At 31.5% G+C, this 21,095-nt stretch overlaps 1 protein-coding gene across 1 annotated transcript in view; it reads right to left on the bottom strand.

Moving 5' to 3' along the window:
• The window catches only part of LOC130441137 (discoidin domain-containing receptor 2-like), a 442,354-nt gene that overhangs the window by 107,286 nt on the left and 313,973 nt on the right, over positions 1 to 21,095 (bottom strand). The window contains exon 8 of the mRNA XM_056774687.1: positions 16,865 to 17,072. Coding sequence (XP_056630665.1) covers positions 16,865 to 17,072 — 208 coding nt within the window. The remainder of the gene's footprint in view (positions 1 to 16,864; positions 17,073 to 21,095) is intronic.

The following is a 21,095-nucleotide window of genomic DNA, read 5'->3' as shown; positions in this document are numbered from 1 at the left end:
CAGAGATTTATAGAAAAAATAAAATATGGTCCACGAACATTTTTTGTGAGCTGACCACTTTGAAGCAATTCAAATGAAATATATTTTCAAATGCTGAGAGAATATCCAGCAAATTCCATTTTTGAAAAATCGGAAACTTGCACGTGAATATTTGGCTTTTGTATTTACATCAATGAATTAAAAAAATCTCAGTCATTCTATAGTTTTGAATGCTATGAAAATCACGTTGGTGAATATTTTTTCATTTCATTAAATATAAACAATGGAAAATTGATTTGTACTTTCAATACTGGAATTTGCACCATAGATCAAAAACCAAAATGTATTGTTAAAGAACTCGTAAAAAATAGGTAGAAAACAAAATTTACTCAAACTACTGATTTAGAGGAATTTGCATTATTTAATAAAACGTCGAACTCAAAGAACTATATTATATATTTTGATTTATTCTATTCAGCAAGTTTGGAAGTATCTATATTGAAGGATAGAAGATACATCGTGAATTTATTTTTTTCCTAGATACAAGTTTCATATTAACACTTTCATCACACATAACCTTCTACAATTTCAAAAACCCATGGATAGCATAAACTAAAGTTCTATGATAATATACTATTATATTTTTGGAGCCAGTGAATCTGAATTTAATCTACACAATTTCAAAATGAATAAGAACTAAAATATTCCAAAATCTTGACGTTACAACCAATTCTGATTGCTGCTTCCAACTGAAAACAATGAGTACTTTCTTGAAATAATTGGACCCATGCAAAAACTGCTCATAAATGAACTTTGGTAGTATGGTATATTCATACCTAGATGACAGAGTTGGGTTCAAATTGTCAATTTTTTTCTTTCTATGATGAATAAAAATTACGATTTTATTTACCAAAAGAATAGTGAAAATACATTTTGCATGAAAACCAATCGAGAAATTTTTAAACTCGACACCAATATCGACAATTCACACACACTTTATATTTTTTAACGCTTATCTCCAGCATTCATCTAATGTTCAGCCAGCGCTTGAAGCTGAATGTTGGTACAAACATTGGACGCATCCTGTGGTACCAACTTCACTTTAATACTAATAATATTTTTTCATTCAAAAAATTTACAGACGGAATAAAAAATGAGGAGAGAAATACAGAACAAGACGACTATCTAGATACCTTGGAACAATTATAGAAAGAACAAATAACAAATTTAAAATTAGAAATAAATACAGAAGTTATCGAAGAAGTTCAACATAACAAGAACTAGTTTAATGATATATGGGGACAAAATTTTCCAAAGAGACTATAAAGATGCACTTCTGTTTCTTCTTATCCAGAAATGTTTATGCGTTTTCGACGTTAGAGTATTAGGGTTTTAGTTTTCACTCGCCTTCTATCCATTTTTTTCACTATTCCAGCCCTTTTCTGCTTTTTTTTATTTGTAATATTGTTTTTCAATTTCTTCCTTCTTGTTTTAGCCGAGTTTGCATGGGTCCTCCTTTCCTTCTTTTCTTAAGCCTTTTTGCTTATGTCAGTTTTTTCATCAGACTCTTTATGTGTTCGTACTAGTTTAAACATCTTTTAAATATTATGTACCCTTCTTGAGCTTTTCTATAACTATCTCATTTTTATCTTGTCCATCCTCGTTTTTCCTGATATTTTCCGCCTTTGCCGTATTGTTTAGTTTCAACACCAATATGATGTTACCTATGTAAATCATAATTCAGAAAAGCATACTCTGCATACCTTGACAAATGACGCAATTTGAAATTTTGTTATATTTTATTGAATGCTAATGTAGAATGAAGATAAATATTTGTTTTAGAAAATTTGTGGTCTTGGATTTCTTACAAGTCAACTACAGAAAGTGTGTTATCTTCATTATTCCAAATTTTTCATATATAGCGAACTTTTGCTTTGAATAACACCTATAGTGGCGTCAAAATTAGAAAACCTTCATGAATGAAAACGCCTATATCTGATGCCGTTCCTGTGCAATGCAGCGTCCACCGAAAACTGAGAGCTTGAAATATATGAGCGGATTAAAAATTATCTGGATGTCAAGGCATTATATATAATAATGGTTTATGCTTTTTGTGTGCTTTCACAATAATGGTAACATGAAAAAATTCGAAATCAGCGTACCTTGTATTATTATCAAGCTTGAAACGTTATTTTTTGTTGAAAAATCAATCATTGAGTTATTTTATTTTTCAAGAGGTTTCTTCCAATTATTTTTACCTACACCAAAATTTATGTGAACATATCCGTTACCTGACAGTGTCATTGCCTTAGGCCCAATTTTACAATTGAAGTTTAAGCCTCAAACGTCGGTTTAAACTACAGATACCGTTTTCATCACGGTGGCGGATAAAAACGGTTTAAAATTGTTTACACTCTTACAATATTCAAAAGGGTAAGTTGAATGATTGAAGATTTGCACGTTACATATGATAAACTCAACGATGATGATGAAGGAATTATCAACATTGTCGACGCGCCGAGAAAACTAAAAATTATTCGTTGCAGAGCGAATCTTTGAATTATCCCACTTATTTTTTAAATATATTATGGTTCTATCGAAAATATAACTGTTTTTGTTATTTTCTTCATTAAATTCTCTTACCAACTCCTCCCAATAGAAATTGCATCAGTTTTTTCGCTCGGAAAATTTTGATTGTTTTTGCAGCAACTGGCAAACTTTCAGTTTAACTATGGTTTAAGCTAAAGTTCGCATCATAGTTTATTCTCCAGTTTTACCCAAGAATATAATATCCGCCGTTAGTAAATCGAATCTGCCACCTTATTTTGTCATGTCCCTTATTTATATTTCAAGACATTGGGAACTCACATTGAAATTATATAGTTTTAATAAGATGTTGACGATTACAACAGTAAATTTCAATGAATCAATACTTCTGATAAAACTCAGAACATTATTTTTTTCAATTTTCCACAACAAAAAATCATTTCCGTCTATTTTCGGCACTGATTGGACTCACCTTCAAACCAATCTCGAGACACTGCATCACTCTGAGTGTTAATGTTATCAATGAAATCATATGATTCTCGTTAAAAAACACCTACGCTTCTAGTATTAGAAGAAAATATTGGAACCTTCATCATATTTTAACAAATCTCGACATACCGATCAATGTTTAAGAAATCTAGCTTTTAGAATTGCTACTGAGGAGAATATGAAGTTAACTTCTATTTGAGAATTTTCATCGATTATGCAAGACTCGTTGCTACTGGGAAATTCACTTTTACATCCTGATTATAATTAAATGGGGCGATGATGAATAATTATAATCCTTTTTCAAATAGAGGAATATTCTAATTCAAGGATATTGATTGTGATTCACTGTAGAACCTATTTCAATTGAAAAACAGTAATGATAACCATTATGCTCATATCTTAGATATCCAAGTCCTTTGATGAGTCATAAAAACTAGCTTGGCATGGTTGTGTGAACATAATCAAATGCTTCCTTAGAAGAAGCCTTATTCCTGAATTTTCTACGAGTAAACGATACATTCGTTGCACATAACTATGATTATTGTTTGAACTAATATTTTGTCTCACGCTGCTCTATAATGCAGACTATCTCGGTATTAGCTATTCTTAGTACGGATGATAAGCATAACATTTGCTGTTACAGATATATTTCAAAAGTGTCGATGTTCATTACCATGGTTGAATCAAGCATATTACTCTCACAGCCACACAGTGAAATGGAGAATATATACGAGAATGGTCCCAGAAGTACCTGGTCCAACAAAGAAATCACAAAAATTTACGAAAAAAATAGTTTTCTAAACGTAATCTCCTTTTAACTCCATAGACTTTTCACAGCGATGTTCAATAAGTTAGATACCCTCTTTATAATAAGAATCAACAATGTCTTCAAAATAACCATTAATTGCCGACATCACCTCTTCATTATTGGAGAATCTTTGACCACCAAGCCATTTTTTCAATTCTGGGAACAGAAAATAATCCGATGCAGCTAAATCTGTCGAATATGATGCACATGATAGCAATTTAAATTTTAATCCATTAATTTTGGCAATTACAATAACGGATGTTTGAGCTGGTGCATTGTTTTGATGAAACAACACGTTGATAGTTTTTCCTTTTTCAAGAATGAAAAATTATACGCCATAACCTTGCCTGCAGATGGAACGGTCATTGTCTTCTTCTTTTGATTGTTCTCTTGTTTCGAGTGTGAAGTGATGGACCCACGTTGCATCCATGGTTATGAAACGGCTCAAAAATTCGGTTTATTTCTGTGAAACATTACAAAAACTCGATGGAAATATCTTCAGTTAATACGCGATGTAATGCCCATTTTGGAAATGCCTACTATGTCTGCTAGATAGCACATTTTCAGTCGACGATCATCCAGTACCGCTTTGTGGATTTTCTTCAAATTTTCTGGAGTCGTCATTATATATACTTTTGTATATACCTTTACTTATATACTTATATACTTTTGGGACCATCCCCGTATTATTACTAGACGAAGTTTCAAGCATCGTATGTATTTGTGTGTTTCATTTCTCGTTGTTCTTTTTTTCTTTTCCTGCTGAATGGCAAGTTTGCAGAAAAAAAATAGATTGATTATACAGGCAGCTTAGATTATTTAGAACACCAATCTCAATTTTTCTGAGTGCAAATTCCACTGAGGGTCCTTAACAGATTGGAAATTCATTTTTTACTTGAATTATATCAATTTTGATATCGACAGGTGTAAACTCATAATTATTTGCAACAGTGAAAACAGATTTTTTTTATGCTTGCCGAAACTCATTTCCATGCATTTTTAATCATTATTTTCATGATTTTCGTTTTATTTGAAAATTTTTCTAAATAAAGCAAATACGAATACAAAAAGTAGAAAACTGAAATTCTTCATATGAAAAATGATTGAGTAAATATTCCTTTTGAGCATTTCGGCTGGCTCAAAGTAAAATAAACATTGGTCGGTAATTGCTTTTTATAAAAAGTTCAGTTCGTGTATTTAGCTTTTGTAATCGCTTCATGATGATGCCGTAAGCCATACAAATACAACCAATTATTGAAATTTCCTCTATTTGAAATTTCCTGAAATATCTGTGCGAAATAGTTTGTTTTGTGGCATTTCAATGTAAATAGAACCGAAATTATATAATTATTCAACCTATTTCCTTTCAATTATGTATTTACAAAGTATTATAACTGTATAATGGTTTGATACGAAACACACATAGAAACGCCAACAGATAAGATACCCCTTTATCCCAATTTCTATTTTTTCACGTACTATTGAATATCGAAATGAGAATTTTCTTTCTTCTTTTTCTTAAAATTGGAAGTCAACCACCAGTTTAATGTAATATTTATAAACCCTAATATTTACAATTGCTGATCTAGACGCTATAGATGAACTAATATTTCAGCCCAGAGTGATCCTCAGCATCCTCAATAATGTATCTTCATGCCGTTACGTTGTTTAACACCTATCCATCCATTCTATTTCATCACCTTCATTCTGCCACCACATCATTTATCCACCCCAATCTTTGTCTGTCTATTTTCCTTGTAGTGAAAGTTTTCGCATTTAATATTTTATGAGTTATTCTATATTTCTCATCTATCCTTTATACATGGCCAAACCATCCCAACCTTTGGGGCCCTATAAATTTTAGTGTTTGTTCTCTATTGGATAAATCATTATTTTCTGGTGTGTATCGTATGCGCCAACCCGTTTTTTTCTTGGTTTACCTTTCACCCTTGTACGTTATTCTTGGTCTGTGATAATTTTACCAAAAATTATTTTCTATTTCTACCTTAGCAATTTTAGGAAGGTAGCAATTTCTGAATATTAATTTCATTCCAACACTGAGATGTCGAGTAAACGAAAATACCATTGACATTTTTTAATTCCAACCGATCTTCAAATTGCCGGTGCACTTTTTCATATCAATTTCTAAATAAATTTCGTAATATGTTATTTTCACATTCAATTGCCAACAACTAATTTAGTAAAACTGCTTTTCAATGATCACTTACTAAATTTATTCAAACACTTACACTAGAATCTACTAATACTTAACTATTTACTTAACTTAACTTAAATAATGTATTTAAATCCACTGGTTGCTTTTACTATTTTGATCTGATCACTATGACATGCAGTTATTTGCTGACTTTCTCGCTGATAAACAAGCGACTATTTATAAAAAAAAGCATTTCTCGAGGAAAAACAAACAAATTAAAAAGCTTTCCTAGAAATCGAGTCTATAAAAACAAATCGCCACTGTGAATAAATAATAAAAAACATCACTAAAGGTTTTCGTTTTATATCCATGAAATTTTTCTGGCGCGTTCACCAAATTTTCGATTCTATCAAATAATAAAACGGCTTCACGGTTCATGTTGTGGACGAGTGTGTAGCAATATTCCTTGCTAAAAAATTTAATTTAAGTTTTGAGTACTAGCTTTATTTCCAACATCAATGTTTTAATAAAAGTTTTCATATTAGATGAAATTCTATACAATATTGTGATGAGATAAGATGGTGTATCAAAATTTCCATCGTGTATCGCAGTCTGAAAAAGAGACACTAGATTTTACCGAACTGGTAACTATAAAATCCTATCTCGCTGTCCAATTTCCACTAACAACTAACTTGTTTTCTTTATCGTGAGATAATAGCTAGCAGGTTTGACTCCGAATCAGTTTAGGAACCGATCCCATGAGCACTTTCAAACTTGTCCTTCGCGGCTCGAACAAGTCATCGAGTGCGAACGAATTGTTATAAATTAGTTAAGTTTGCATCAAACTATAATTTTTTCAATTTTAAATTATTACAACTAAACATTATTTAAGTTCTACGTTGTGTACAACATTCCTGGTTAACCTGTCTTACACGAAGAGATTTTATAGTTTTCCTACACGTGAGCAAGCAACCTATAGTTGTCCATGTGTTTTCCAATTCCAAACCGCAAATAATAGACATTGATTGGTCTTGAGATTTTATTATGGTCATCACAAAAAATAAACAAATCAGAAATTGGACCCTTTCAAACGCTATTGGAGATTTTGACGCTATCAATGGTATACGTGACAACACGACGACATCACTTTTGAATTTTCCCCTCAAAATTGCTTCCTGAATATTTTTTATGATTGTGTGTGCCGATACATAATTAAGGTGGGTTTAAATTGCGTAGAAGAATAATTGGTGACCCAATTTTCAATTCAAGATTGTGTGGTGGCACTCCTGGTATATCCAGAGAATTTAAAAATTCAGTAGGAAAGTTTGTAATAATATGAGAATATAAACGAAAATGAAGTGTAATCAAACAAATACTATAATTCAAATGAAAAATATGTGAAGCCAAACTGGTCAAATATATTATAAGCATGAAGATACAAGTAAATTATATATTCAAACGCGTCATATATAATCTAGAAATAGAAATACGGCGCCATCTAACGAATAACTGTGCACTTTAGATGAGAAACCGCCATCTATTAGGATTTTATAGAACTAACCCATAAATACAGTCGTAAAATTTAATTTGAAATAACAAATATTGAGATAAAAACTAAACTATCTCCCAAAATGAAATAAATTACAGATGCTTACAAAATTTGATAGAATTTCAGTAGTTTCGGAGTTTATTACGAACATATTTATAAAGTTATGCAATGACAGCATAAAAATAATTCATACGAAAAATTGAGTTCTATGGAACCATCTCACTTAATTTATAATTTGAAAACACTCCTGGAATAATTACTATTTATCATAATTACCTCCCTTCCTTCTTTTTTTTATATACGTACAAACTTTTTCCAATAGTCGACAATGTTTCTTACTCGTCCTGTAAGAATGTATTTATCGAACTTAACTTTATAAGGTAATAATCATCATATCTCATATTTTACAACAGGACTCTAAAGTTCTTCTCGTATAGGTCTTAGTATGGGGTAATTTAAGAATCTTAGAAATTTATTTTTCCACCACAAAACAATTTGTCTCCGAAGCAACTGTAATACCTGATGTCCCTCGTTTGAAAAACTCTATTGATATTCAAGTATTTTCGTCTCTATTATTATGTTCAAGGTTTTGTATACGACTTCGTTTTCTATAGTATATAGTATAATCGATTGCGACCGTCATCGGCACCTGCAAGGCAGACTTGTTATGAACGGCGATCCATAAATTAGTCTCTGTAGAAATAGTGCTATCATTAACCATACAAGCCCCATCTAGTTGCACCACGTACAAATAAAACGTGCACCTGAGCTTCCACCGTTCTGACGCGTATAGCCTTCGGACGATAGGCGTTGTAAATAAATGTTAACCATCCACGGGAAAAGACTCAAAATATACATTATACAGATGGCCGCGACGTGAACTTGTAGGGCTAAAAAAGTTCTCTTCAATCCTATAAATAATTACCTAATTCAAATGTGGTATTCTTTCACATTTCGCTTTTTTTTGAAAAATTTATGAAACTTATAACTACAGAGATTTTGAAATTATTGAGTTGGTGAAACGAATATTTTCTTAGGTGATGTAAACGCAGTAGTAAATTAACAACAGTGTGTACAGATCAAGAAATTTTGAAAGTGAATACTATATGAATATAGCAGCGGGAATCCAAAATCAATATATTATGAAAGTATACCATTTATTCTCATTTAACTCATTCTAATTTAACTCATTTATTAGAACAAAACAAGTCTGCACTGGACACAATATTATTTTTAGTGCGCATTTGAAATGTCTATGGCAATGGTGTTCTGACATAATAATTTTCTATTTAAAATTAGGCCACATTGTACGAATGTAACCCAGACAAAGATACAACCTCTTGTGTTGGGAACCATTAGGATCTGTTAATCATCTAGTTAAATGATACAAGATATCCTTTGTTCACCCACCCATATTAACCTTATTATTATTGTATTCGTTAAGATTCATTGTACACTGACCGCTCCTAATGGAAAACAACGTCATAGTTAAGCGTTTCCAAGTGTCCCGCAGACACTTGAAGTTCCATTAACGTATCAAATAACTTACTTTTATTCATAATTTTTGTGTACAATAGGATATTGGTATTTAAAGCGGTTTGATAGATACGAAGTTCTTAATAACTTGGCATTCGTCGAGTACAGTAGTCGGATTATTCAAACCAAGTTTAATTAATAATTTTTTTGCATAATGAATAGTTTCTTCAAAATTACTTTCCATGTTTTAATCAAAGAATATCGTCAACCATAATTGTTATGTTTAAAGTCAAGAATATTGTACGGATATTATTCCCACGTTTTGGAAGTTACCATACCAAATAAAAAAATCTGGTCATGCATCCGTAAAATCCTTAATGTTGATGCTAGCTAATAGCATTGAAGGCATATGGTGGATAGAAATTCGTAGCGGTACCTGGAGGCTACATTGATGCATCAATGCAGCCCTTTCATGTAGTATCTAATTAGAAATACGAGACGAACGTATCGTTTACCGTTATATAAAATATCAATATGAATATGAAATTGATTCCTACTATACATCTATATAACTGTTTAAATCTTAATATTACGATCGATATTGATAAATGATGGGATTGTGCAGTTTAAACGGGTTAATTTATTGATCATGCATCCAATTCGCCAGATTTGTTCCCATAGATTATTTTCGGTTCCGAGACTTGAAAAAATGGCTCTGTGCTCAAAGATTTTCCAGCAATGAAGTGGTGATGCCGGCAGTTAATGGCTATTTTGACGAGCTTGACGATTCTTATTATAAAAAGGATATCGATCTTATTGAACATCGCTGAGAAAAGTATATGGGGCTAAAAATTTTTTGAATTTTCTTTGTTGGGCTAGGTACATCTGGGACCATCTTCGTATATTTATTCATGTGAATAATTTTTTTAAAATATCCTTAACAATGGGTTCAAAAATATCACACAATGGTATTCAGAATGTGTTATTTGATGAAATTCAATTTTTAAAATTACTAAAATAGAAAAGGTAAATAAAATGAAAATAAATGGTATAATTCAAGTTATAATTTTAAATTGCTTAAATTTCATATTGCAGTTCAATCTAACTGAAATCCCTCTTCCTAGTATTGTTACACATTAACAAACAATTATAAAGGGTGGTTTACTCCAATTTCGTGGTCAAACAAATGCATACGTCATCGTTTGCTGTCGGCTACTACATATCCGTACGATAGGGTCATTTGTCAAAGCTCTTGTGTGTTTCTTAATACATTTTCAACAGAACCACAACCTGATATTCCTAATTTATTCATCATTATATTCAACATCAATTTATCAAAGTTAACCTTTACCTTGAAAAAGAATTTTCTGTAAATAATTATCATCAACAATACCATCTTGTCATCATCATCAAACTCAACATTCCTTCACTACTACAAATCCGTTGTGACTACCTACATCACTCAATAAGTCGTGTGACTGACACACAGATGGCGCCGCCATTGTCGAATTCATATGAAGTATCGACTTTCAAAAGACTATGTGTGAAATTTCATGACATTTCGATAAGTCAGAAAAAAATAGCAGCCATTTAAGTGAAGCTACTTTTGTTATTTTCAAAACAATGGATTCAAAACAATTTCTTGTGTTAATTTATAATCCATTTATTATTAGTTGAAGTTAAACGTGGTCATATAGACACCGATGATGGTGAATGTTCTGGTCGTCCAAATGAGGTGGTTACTCCAGAAAACATAAAAAAATTGGTTATATGTAACCGTAAATTGGAATTGCGTGAGATAGCTGATGCTATGAAGATATCAGAAGGCAATGTGTTTACAATTATGCATGAACATTTGACCATGAGAAAGTTCTTTTCAAAGTGGGTGTCGCGGTATCAGTCGATAAAACAACGTGTTGATGATTAGGAGCAGTATTTGGCCATGTTTACCGTGTTTAATCATTTTCTAAAAGAACTGCAGTCGGTGAGCCACGTCCGAAGCGTTCAAAGGCACAATAGTCAGATTATGGCTTCAGTATTTTGGGATGCGCATGGAATATTGTTCGTCGACTATCTCCAAAAGGGAGAGACAATCAATATTGAATAGTTCTTAGAGTTGTTGGAACGTTTGAATGCAAAAAATAAGAAAAAAACAATGTTCCACCAAGACAATGCACAGATTCACAAGTCGATGGCAACGATGGTTAAATTGAACGAATTACGCTTCGAATTGCTTTATCATTCACTTTAGTGTCCAGATCTGGCCCCCAGTGACTAATGGCTATTTGAAAAAAATCAAAAAATGGCTCGATGATATGAAATTCATCTCAATCGAAAAAGCAATTGCCGAAACTGAAGCCTATTTTGAGGCAAAAGACAAATCCTTCTACAAGCACGGCTTCGAAAAGTTAGAGAAGCGTTGGAATTATTGTATTGCTCTTAAAAGAGATCATATTGATGTATAAAATCGATTAGATGATGTTTTTCTTATTTAGTCACTCGACTTAATCAGTGATGTGTTATTTCTTTTTTGGTTTGCCTTTTTGTCTCTTCCCTGTTCAAAAATAGCTCTATTGTTATGTCTCTCTACTGCAATTCTGCTTACATATCTTAACATCATCAACACAATACATATCTTCAGTGTGAAGTAAAACTTTTCTTATAAGATCTTCTAGTACAAAAATAAATTAATAAAAAATGTCCCTATTTCAATCCTTGTCTTGGATTAAAGCATTTGAAAACTTTTTTCTGTCAACACTTTCCATGATGATCTCCAGAATTATTCACTCATTTGATTCTTGTGAGAATCCTAGACTGCCCAATGATTCCACAATAGAGCCGTGTAAGTGGAGCTAGTCCAAAACTTGTATCATTTTAATGTCAAAAACTTGGTCTGATATTTCTCTTCCTTGTCTGAAATCCCCTTAATATTCACCATTTTCTTTGATATATATATATAGCCTGTTACGAATATTTTATAACTTATACCTTCTGAATAATTAAGTCCTATCCTACATCAAAAAAGATTGGATTTGATCCAACAATAAAATATAAAGTCGATTTTTGCACGTGTACCAAGTACTCAAACGCCGTAACTTTACATAATGATATTTTTATTATGTATACATGAAAGGTAAACAATTATGTAGAGTCAATTGCTTTGTAATAATTTGTAATTAAAATATGGTTTGTACCCTACAGAAAATATTGTTGCCCGACGTTGTACAAATAATTTCGTTACAAATTCGCCCTTTTAGGGCTTCAACCGTCCCACGTCCTCGGGCTGTTTACAACCAACAATTCAATTGTTTCTCTTACCGAAGCAACTCTACGATATAACCTCGTAGTAGCTATATTTGTTCGCTCCTGACCGCCAACAAAGGGATTTCGAGGAAATTTTAACACGCAAATGGGGATTGATAAGCCAAACAAAGTGTACAACGACTTGGAGTTAATATCTAAACATATTATACAACTTATAAATTAATAGGAAATCCGCTTGTTTAGTTGAAAATTGAATTGACGTAAAATTATTAAAGAGTAAATTTCGAACAAAGTAACTTGTGAAACTGATTTTAAGAAAATATGCATAGGTCGATAAGAGTGAAATCCCTAAAAATTGCTTGATTCCAAAAATTCTGAAATAATGCTGTGACTGACTACACACTTCCCGAGTCTACGGAGGATATTTTGTTCTTTGTGTTTACTGGTGTACCATATACCAAGCTTTTAAGATATCTCCAAAAAATGACTCCATTGTATTTAATTCAGGAGAAAGTGGTGGCCAGACCAAATGGACCTACCCGACAAATCCACCTATTAGGAAATTTGCGATTGTAAAGAGGAATAACACATAATGTGGATGGGAAATCATTTTGGAAAAAATATCGCTTACCAATCAGTTTATTATAAAAAAATATGGACTATTTTCCCACTATTCCTGCCCACATATTAACACAATTGAATTGTTCCGTGAAAATTTTCATCTGCCCATAAATGTAAATTATGAGAATTAATAAAACCGTCTCGTGTGAAACCAACTAGCGTGGGCCTGTCTTGCTGGATAATCCTCTACTTCCATAGCATTGACTTTCTGAATGTGAAACGGGTAAAGGAGCTGCTCCTGGAGAATCCTATGAATAATTGTCGTTGATACGTTGAATTGTAGTGATATTTTGGGTACGCTAGTTGTAGGATTAGAATCAAGCTGGTGTTTATATAGTTCGTTGTTGACCTTCGCCACTTTTTGGTAGGTCACTTCCCAAAATATCATTTATCATCAACTTAATTTTTGTAGACAAATCTGTTTCCCGTAAGATGAGGTAAACTCTAACAAAAATTCTACAATTGCGTATAATTTTGCCCTGGAAGCATTCAGTATATAACTGTGTGCGTATCAATACCTCCTGCAAGTATTTTCATTTAATAATTACATTTTATGATAATTTTCTTCAGAATGTCTTTTTATGGCATATATATATATATATATATATATATATATATATATATATATATATATATATATATATATATATATATATATATATCCTAACTCATAAATTTTATCGAGTTAAAAAAAGAGTACTTTTTTCTTGAAAAATCGATCGAAAAACTCATTTTTGCTATCTTTATATTGTACAGGTTGTCCCAGTAAAAATTACGGATTGTTAACCATTGGGCATGAGTCGCCCCTGGCCTTCAAATAGTAAAAATTACTTATTTTGTCAAACACGCTACATGGACAGACGTAATCATCTATTAAAAATTCGAAAATATAATTTAATCAATTTGCTTAATCAAGTTTTTTTTTATGTCATTTTCACGTCATCTACGCACTCCCGAATTCTTTGCATCAAGTCCGGGAATACCCTGTATAGATTCACAAATATTATAATGATATATATGTAATTAACAATCAGTTTCTTTGAAGTCATGAATAAAATACGTAATTATCAAGAAATTAAGGATGAACGAATTATCAACGTTAAACACATACAAAATCGTTGGGAATAGGTAAAAAACCGTTTTGAGTTTCAATTTAGTTAAAAGTGCTCCCATTTTATCATTTTATTTCTAGCAATTTTTATAATGGTTAGGACAAAGAATCTGTTTAGAATTTGTAGTGCAAATAAAAGTATACAAAATGTTGCATAGGCTTTGGTGTGCAATGATAAAAGTAAAAGCATTTACGTACAATTTGGCAGAAGATTCGGTTCTCCCTGAATTTCAATGTTTTTATTTCTAAATTTATCTAAGTTGTAGCTATATCACAATGATACATAAGCCTTGAATGAATGAACTTTAAGGAATAATGAATGTAGTCTTAAAAATAAAATTGTCTTGATGAAATGGACTTCCACCTACGGTGAAAATATTTTCTTACTTTGATTTAATATCTTATTTTTAGAGTTTCTGGTGTTTGTATCATTCTCAATAATTTACTGTTCAGTGGTAATAAAAATTGCTGTGCTTCAGTGGCGCCCGTAAAACTGAAAAAATCTTAATAATTACAGTAGATGTCGATGACACCAACATTGCTCTTCGTCTCGATACAATAGGGAAATTCGAAGTTCGTGCAGCTTTCTCCGTCAAATCCTATTGTTGATTATGTTTTCTGGGTGCGATAATTATTTACGTTCCTCAATTTATTTTTCTAATTTTATATAAGCAATTTTATTTCCTTTTACGAAGGCCGTTTTTTTCAATCTCCAATAGGCTATAAATAAAAGACAAGTTCATATAAAACAATAATTATATTAGTACACTTACGGTTACATTTTGACATAATCACCGAAGAAAGTGAGACATTTATTATATCTGTGGACAAGCGTTTCAATACCCCCTTTATAGCAACTTGCCGCCAATGTACCCTAGCCTACAATACAGTACAAAACAGACCTCGAAACTTCTGGAAATTCCGTAGACAAAGCAATAATGGTGAATCTGCGGTTTTCTTTAACCATTCTGTCAACTCGTTGAACCAGGTTATCTTAAAACTTTCGACACCATTTACGCACAACACCATCACTCATGAAGTTTTCCCCATACACACGACTCATTCTTCGATGTATTTCTGCAGCTTACAGACCCCTTTATGGCCTGCAGTCCGTAAAAAACGAATCATACTTCGCAATTCACATTTGGCGGAAGCATCAATAATGGCGGACATGTTTACGTGGCTGTAGCACAACGCCGACTGACGCCTTAATGTCAACAATGGCGGAGTGTGTAGTGTGAGAACTTCGCAGTCACCTATAGCGCAAGTCTGCATTCTTCTGCCCACGAAGCGTCTGCACGGAGCGATCGGAGGTTGAAAAGTAACGGCTCTCGTAACTGTCTTAATATTTAGTGATCCTTTTCTATTTTAGAAAATTTATTATCAGAATCATCACCTTTAATGAATTATTATCGTACAAATGTACCTCAAAAGAATATTGTTTCTATAAAACTAACTATTAGTATTTTGAAAATATTGGCTTTGTTTCTGTATTACTTCAAGTCAAAATGAGTACTCCTTTTTTGTCGAGGATATCAGAAATAATACTTTCACAAAATGATACTGTTTAGATAAGTTAAGTTAACGTATTTAGCGTTTAAAGGAAATTTTAGTTAGTATAATTATTTTTAGCTTTACTGAGTTGAAAAGATATAGAGAGACAGCTATCATATTACCTGAAACTCACGCATTCTTCTTTCATACAGTTATTATGTATAAGTTTTCACTTTGTGCTCTGATTCAAAATAAAAACTCAATCTCTTCAACATCATCCTAGTTATCATCATTCATTTGGTTATTTTTGTGGTTGTTTTGTAGTTATTTACAAGCTCTTATCTAGAAATTGTAAACAATTTTTTGACCATAAAGGATTCTTTTTCTCTTTCTCTAGTGAAAGTTATCCAACTCATAAAAACAATATAAAAAATTTATACTGCTTTTATTGCCATACAGAAAGTTTTGAACTTCGTGTAAAATACTTATATAACATACATATTTCCTTTGAAACTATCTCCCTTATGAATATTTTCAGAAACGTTCATGTCTAGGGTAGTTGAACGTTTTGTTACTAAAAGTACTGGGCACTTTGTAGGAAAAACAACTGACCCCCGAAACTGTTGGCGGACTATCAAAACAATGGATAATCTGATAATTGTTATTGAATTCGGGAGGAAATTAGATTCAGAAGTTTGGGGAAGTCAGAAGTTATGTGGTTAGTTCGTATTGATAAAATTATATATGTGATATAGAGAATATATTTGGAAAATAGTCTAACCAACAGTAACAGTATTTTAACAAGGGTATAACAATGCCCTAGAATTACACAAAACTGAAAATTATGACCATAATAATTAGTTAACAATATAAGTCTCAAGTATGGGAATGCCTAATTAGTCTCGGTGGCGGCTTTTGCGAGTTTTATAAATTTAGGTTTATGAGGTTTTGGAATGGGGCCAATATCATGGTTATACTTATAATGTCGACAAATCTTTAGTGTCTCTGGAAATATTACGAGATTTTTCAGTTTTAAACAGACCACTCTTTTTTTGATCGTTTTCAAGACCGCTAAATCTCTTTACCGTAATTTCGTAGTTATTTTGCAACGTAATCTAATTTTAACTCCATCCACTTCTTAAAGCGATGTTCAATAAGTTTAACGCCTTTTTTTAATAAGCTCCTCAAAATAGACTATCAACATCACCTCTTGTTAGAAAATATTTGACCACCGAGCCTGTTTAAAGTAATATCTAATGTATCAATTTCATGTTTTCTCAAATAAACATTACCTATTGTTATTTTTAATAAATAAAAATAAGGTAATTGAGTCAAGTCAAGGTCTTGCTATATTTGGAAATTAAAACCTACCTGAATCGAAGACAATCTCACTGATCAACAGCCATTTTTCACCGAAGGATAGTCTAATCCTTACAAATCTAGCCGGTCGTCCACGAAGTTTTATCGTTACGTTTCGTGCTGTTTCGCGCATCCGATCAGGAGGTATAATCGCTCGAACTCCTGCCGATTGGTATCTTTCGCCATTGAGACTAAACCATACTTCAGCTGAAGAGAAAATCTGAAATAGAATAATAGATTTATTACCTTTTAATGCGAAAATGTCCATTATAATTTGAATATGCGTAATTTAAAATAAAACAGAAGTTAATAACGATCATAAATATTGTTTTCGGTGGGGTGGATAGAAAAAATGATTGGCAAAGTTGGCGAGTATAAGGAAAAAATATATATGAACAATAGACTTTTCTATAACTGGAAAGCATGAATCACAAAAATTTAATTAGATTCAAACAACATATTCATTTAATTGGATTATACGAAGTATTGATTAATATTTGGAATTGGGTACATACAACGGTTGATAGTGCATTGGATATTTTTTAAATCAAAATGCTTTATGCTAGTAGCAAGGAAAGTCGCTAATTAATTAGATTTAGTAGTTGAAAAAACAAATTATAGTATAGCACAACATAAAAACTTCTCAGCTGCTTTGAATAGTCTTCTCAGTGACTATGACTACATACAAGTGTTTCTAATATAATATAATATTCTTTCTTTCATACAAAACTGTCGTCTCTATAATTTTATTGAAGCAGCCGATGTTTTTTGTAAGTAAATTCATCGCATTCCTGAGAATCGCTCTTTATTTTTATAGCTAAAAAGCTTATAAGGCTTTTTATAAGAGCATCTGAGCATCTTAATTTTTTCTATAGTCAAATAGGTATCATTTTCAAAATTTGGCGTTGCTTCTAAGATTGAGTATATTCGTCACAAATTTCAATGTTTTTCATTGAATAACCGAAAAATACAATGCTTAATCCAAGGAACTGGCTCCACCAGGAAAGCTGATGGATATGTGAGACTCACATAGTCTACCCACTAAAACGCTATCAACTGTCGTCCTCTTCCAACCAGGGACTATTGTGATATTACTTCTGGTTGGTAGTATCCGACATTCTAGCTTATGCAGCATCACTTGGACGATATTATCAGGATTTATGCTGTCGACGGTCTCCTTTACTTCCTCTCTCAATCCCCTCCAATGGTTACACACGAAAAATGTGTCTTCGGCATCATTTGAGTCGTTTCCACAAAATGTACACTCAGGTGTTTGTGTGTGTGACTGACGTTTAGACAGTATCGCGTGTGAAAAAATTTATTGAGAAACGTCAAGCTCCTTAGATGTTTCAATATTGCAGCGCATTCTATATAGGAATTCGATTAATATCCACTAGTCAATTTCTTAATACTCATAACAATTTCCCAAATCACTTCCTTATCCGCATTTTCGAAATAAACCCCATTAGGGAAAATCTAATAAGGAACTAACTTACCAAAACGAGGTCGTCAATTGTTTTATTGCGTTCCTTACGACCACCGACCTCATCAATCATCAAATAAATTTTTTACTCCGTATTTTCCAGGCGAATGTCAACACTAGAATCTTTTACCACGTTCATGAAGATTGATACAGATTGCTATGCACAATCTACTTTTTCGTTGTCGAACGTTCGCATCGCATCGAACAATGGAAATAAGAAAATAATAAACTTGAAGTTAACAACATTATCGGAGTTTTTTTCGTACTAGAGATAAAAAACTTGTCTGGAAACATTTCAGAGTTTTTATTTAATATGGCGTAGGGGTGCACTCTTGAGAGTTGAATACAGATTTCATAACTTTAAATAACTTTAAATAATATATACTACAACAACTACAAACTACAAAAAAAAATATACTTCATAACTATTATGTTTAGCATAAAATTCCTCAAAAGGTCCCTTTATATTATTACCACCAAACGTATGAACTTTTGGGGTACTTGTAGTTTTTCCATGTCCTTTATAATTGGTCTCCTTTTCAGACGGTCGACTGCTTGTTTGAAGTTGATGAATAGCATTTGCATACTAATGTTGTGCTCATAGCGTTTTTTTGATCACTTTATTTGTAGTATGTATCGCATCTACTGATGATTTTACTTGTTTAAAACTTTGTTGATACTCGTCTATTTCTGAGTCCACTATCTTTTTCATTCTTCCATTTATTATTGTTATTAGTATATTGTATACTTATATTCTTTTTCCGTTAATAATTTTTTTAAATACTGACTCCTTTCTGTTCAATATTTGTTATAGTTCGTTTTATTTCTTTATGTGTTGATGTAATTTCAAATTATTTTTATTATCATTTTCCAAATTGCCCATACTGTCATTTAGCCATTTTATTCTCTTATTCTGTTTTTATTTTCGTAGTGTTTCTTATTTTTCTTAATCTCTTCCTACTACTCATCGATAGTATCTTTGCTCTTTTGTAGTTGCTTTCTTTTTCTGTATTCTTCATTACTCGTTTTGAGTTTCTGCATATTTCGTTTTCTGATTTTCATCGTATTGTTCACTATATTTACCATTCTTAATTTGCTAAATAATAATAAGTCTTAAAACCTGTTCCTCTATATGATCTTACATACATCTTGTATCTTCTCTAATCTTCTTTTCGATATTAAGACGTGATCTATGTATATATGTTGAACTCCTAAGGTGTGTTTCCCTGCCACACTACTTAAATAGTCTTCTTTTCCTATTTTCGCATTCATATCTCCAATAATTTCTTATTTTATCATGTCTACTGACGTCCTCGCTTACATTAATGATTTTTTCATAGATTTCATCTCTGTCTTCGTATTTTTCTTCCTCTGTTAGTGTGTAATTATTGTTATATTTGGTATAATATTTACAAGAAACGAATCAAATAGAATGATACAAAAAGCATCATCATCATATTTTACGTTTCTACATTACTTTATATTGCTGGAATGAATCGCATCAATGCGATTATCAATTTAAATTATCACAAAATAAAAGAATGCCATAATAAAACGAAAAAATGGATGAAAATAACAAAATATCTGGAAAAGTTTAAAAAAAAATTCAAAAGAATTCATGAAATGTAATACTGAAATCACAATTTTACAACTAGAAAAATGTAATAAAACAATACTGATAGGTACATTTAGTTACTAAACAAAAAAATATTTATATAAAAAAAACAGATGAAACTAGTATTTTTCAAAATCAAAAAGATAAATAGATTTCAAAAGAAACTTATATAGATTGCCAAACTTACATTAAAGATTGTAATACGTCCTTTATTGTCATATATTCTTTCAACATTTCACAGTAGATCTGAATATCTAGTTTTTCTATAGAAGATATATTTTTAAACTATGTTCAAACCATTTTTAGATACAATATGTATTCCTACTAATTACTAATTCATAGCGCTGAATGTCCATGAGGATATCTGCTCCTACACGAAGAAAAAATGGAGTAATTGGAAGAAAAAGGATTGAAACATTGATTACAATGTATAATATAGTCAAAAATAAATGTAAATATGTTTATAAGGGTAGATCTCGATTTTGGGAACATAATAAGTAAATAGTAAAAAGTGAACTAATTTATGAAAGAAACTTGGAAAATTATCTACAATCTTTTAATATTTGATTTCAGCTCATTCAAGAAATCTCAGAAACTATTCTCCTATATTAATGGTAGAGAGCGAAACAGAAATTATTCGAAGCGAAAGCAATATCGTCTTATTCGCTTTTCCTCCAACAACTTGACTTTTCATTCCAATTAAAGCACGGAATTTAGAAATACCGATTCTGCTGGCAAATATTCTGATTCAAATAGACTGCGAAAAGGTCCCGAGCATAGCTAAGTTTTAAGCATACTCGAAAATTTCAGAACCGGTTTCATATGTCAATGGATTTAAATATGATAAATATTTAAATTACTTATATATTAAACTATATAAATGTTCTTGATTTTAGGTCTCTTCTGTTTTAAAATTAGATTTTTTGATAATTTTTTGAAGATAAAATTTGACGTTTCAACTTTATCAAAATGTTTTGATAAAGACTCAAAGAAAAGTCGAAGCGTCAAATTTTATCTTCCAAAAATTATTAAAAAAACTAATTTTAAAACAAAACAGACCTAAAATCAAGAACAGTTAGAAGCATTAATATATTATAAGGTCAAAGAAATAAGAAATTAAAGAAATATATTACTTGTATATATAC

Source organism: Diorhabda sublineata, chromosome 3 (genome assembly GCF_026230105.1).
Source record: "Diorhabda sublineata isolate icDioSubl1.1 chromosome 3, icDioSubl1.1, whole genome shotgun sequence".
Taxonomy (NCBI): Eukaryota; Metazoa; Arthropoda; class Insecta; order Coleoptera; family Chrysomelidae; genus Diorhabda; species Diorhabda sublineata.
This window is presented reverse-complemented; position numbering and strand designations above follow the sequence as displayed.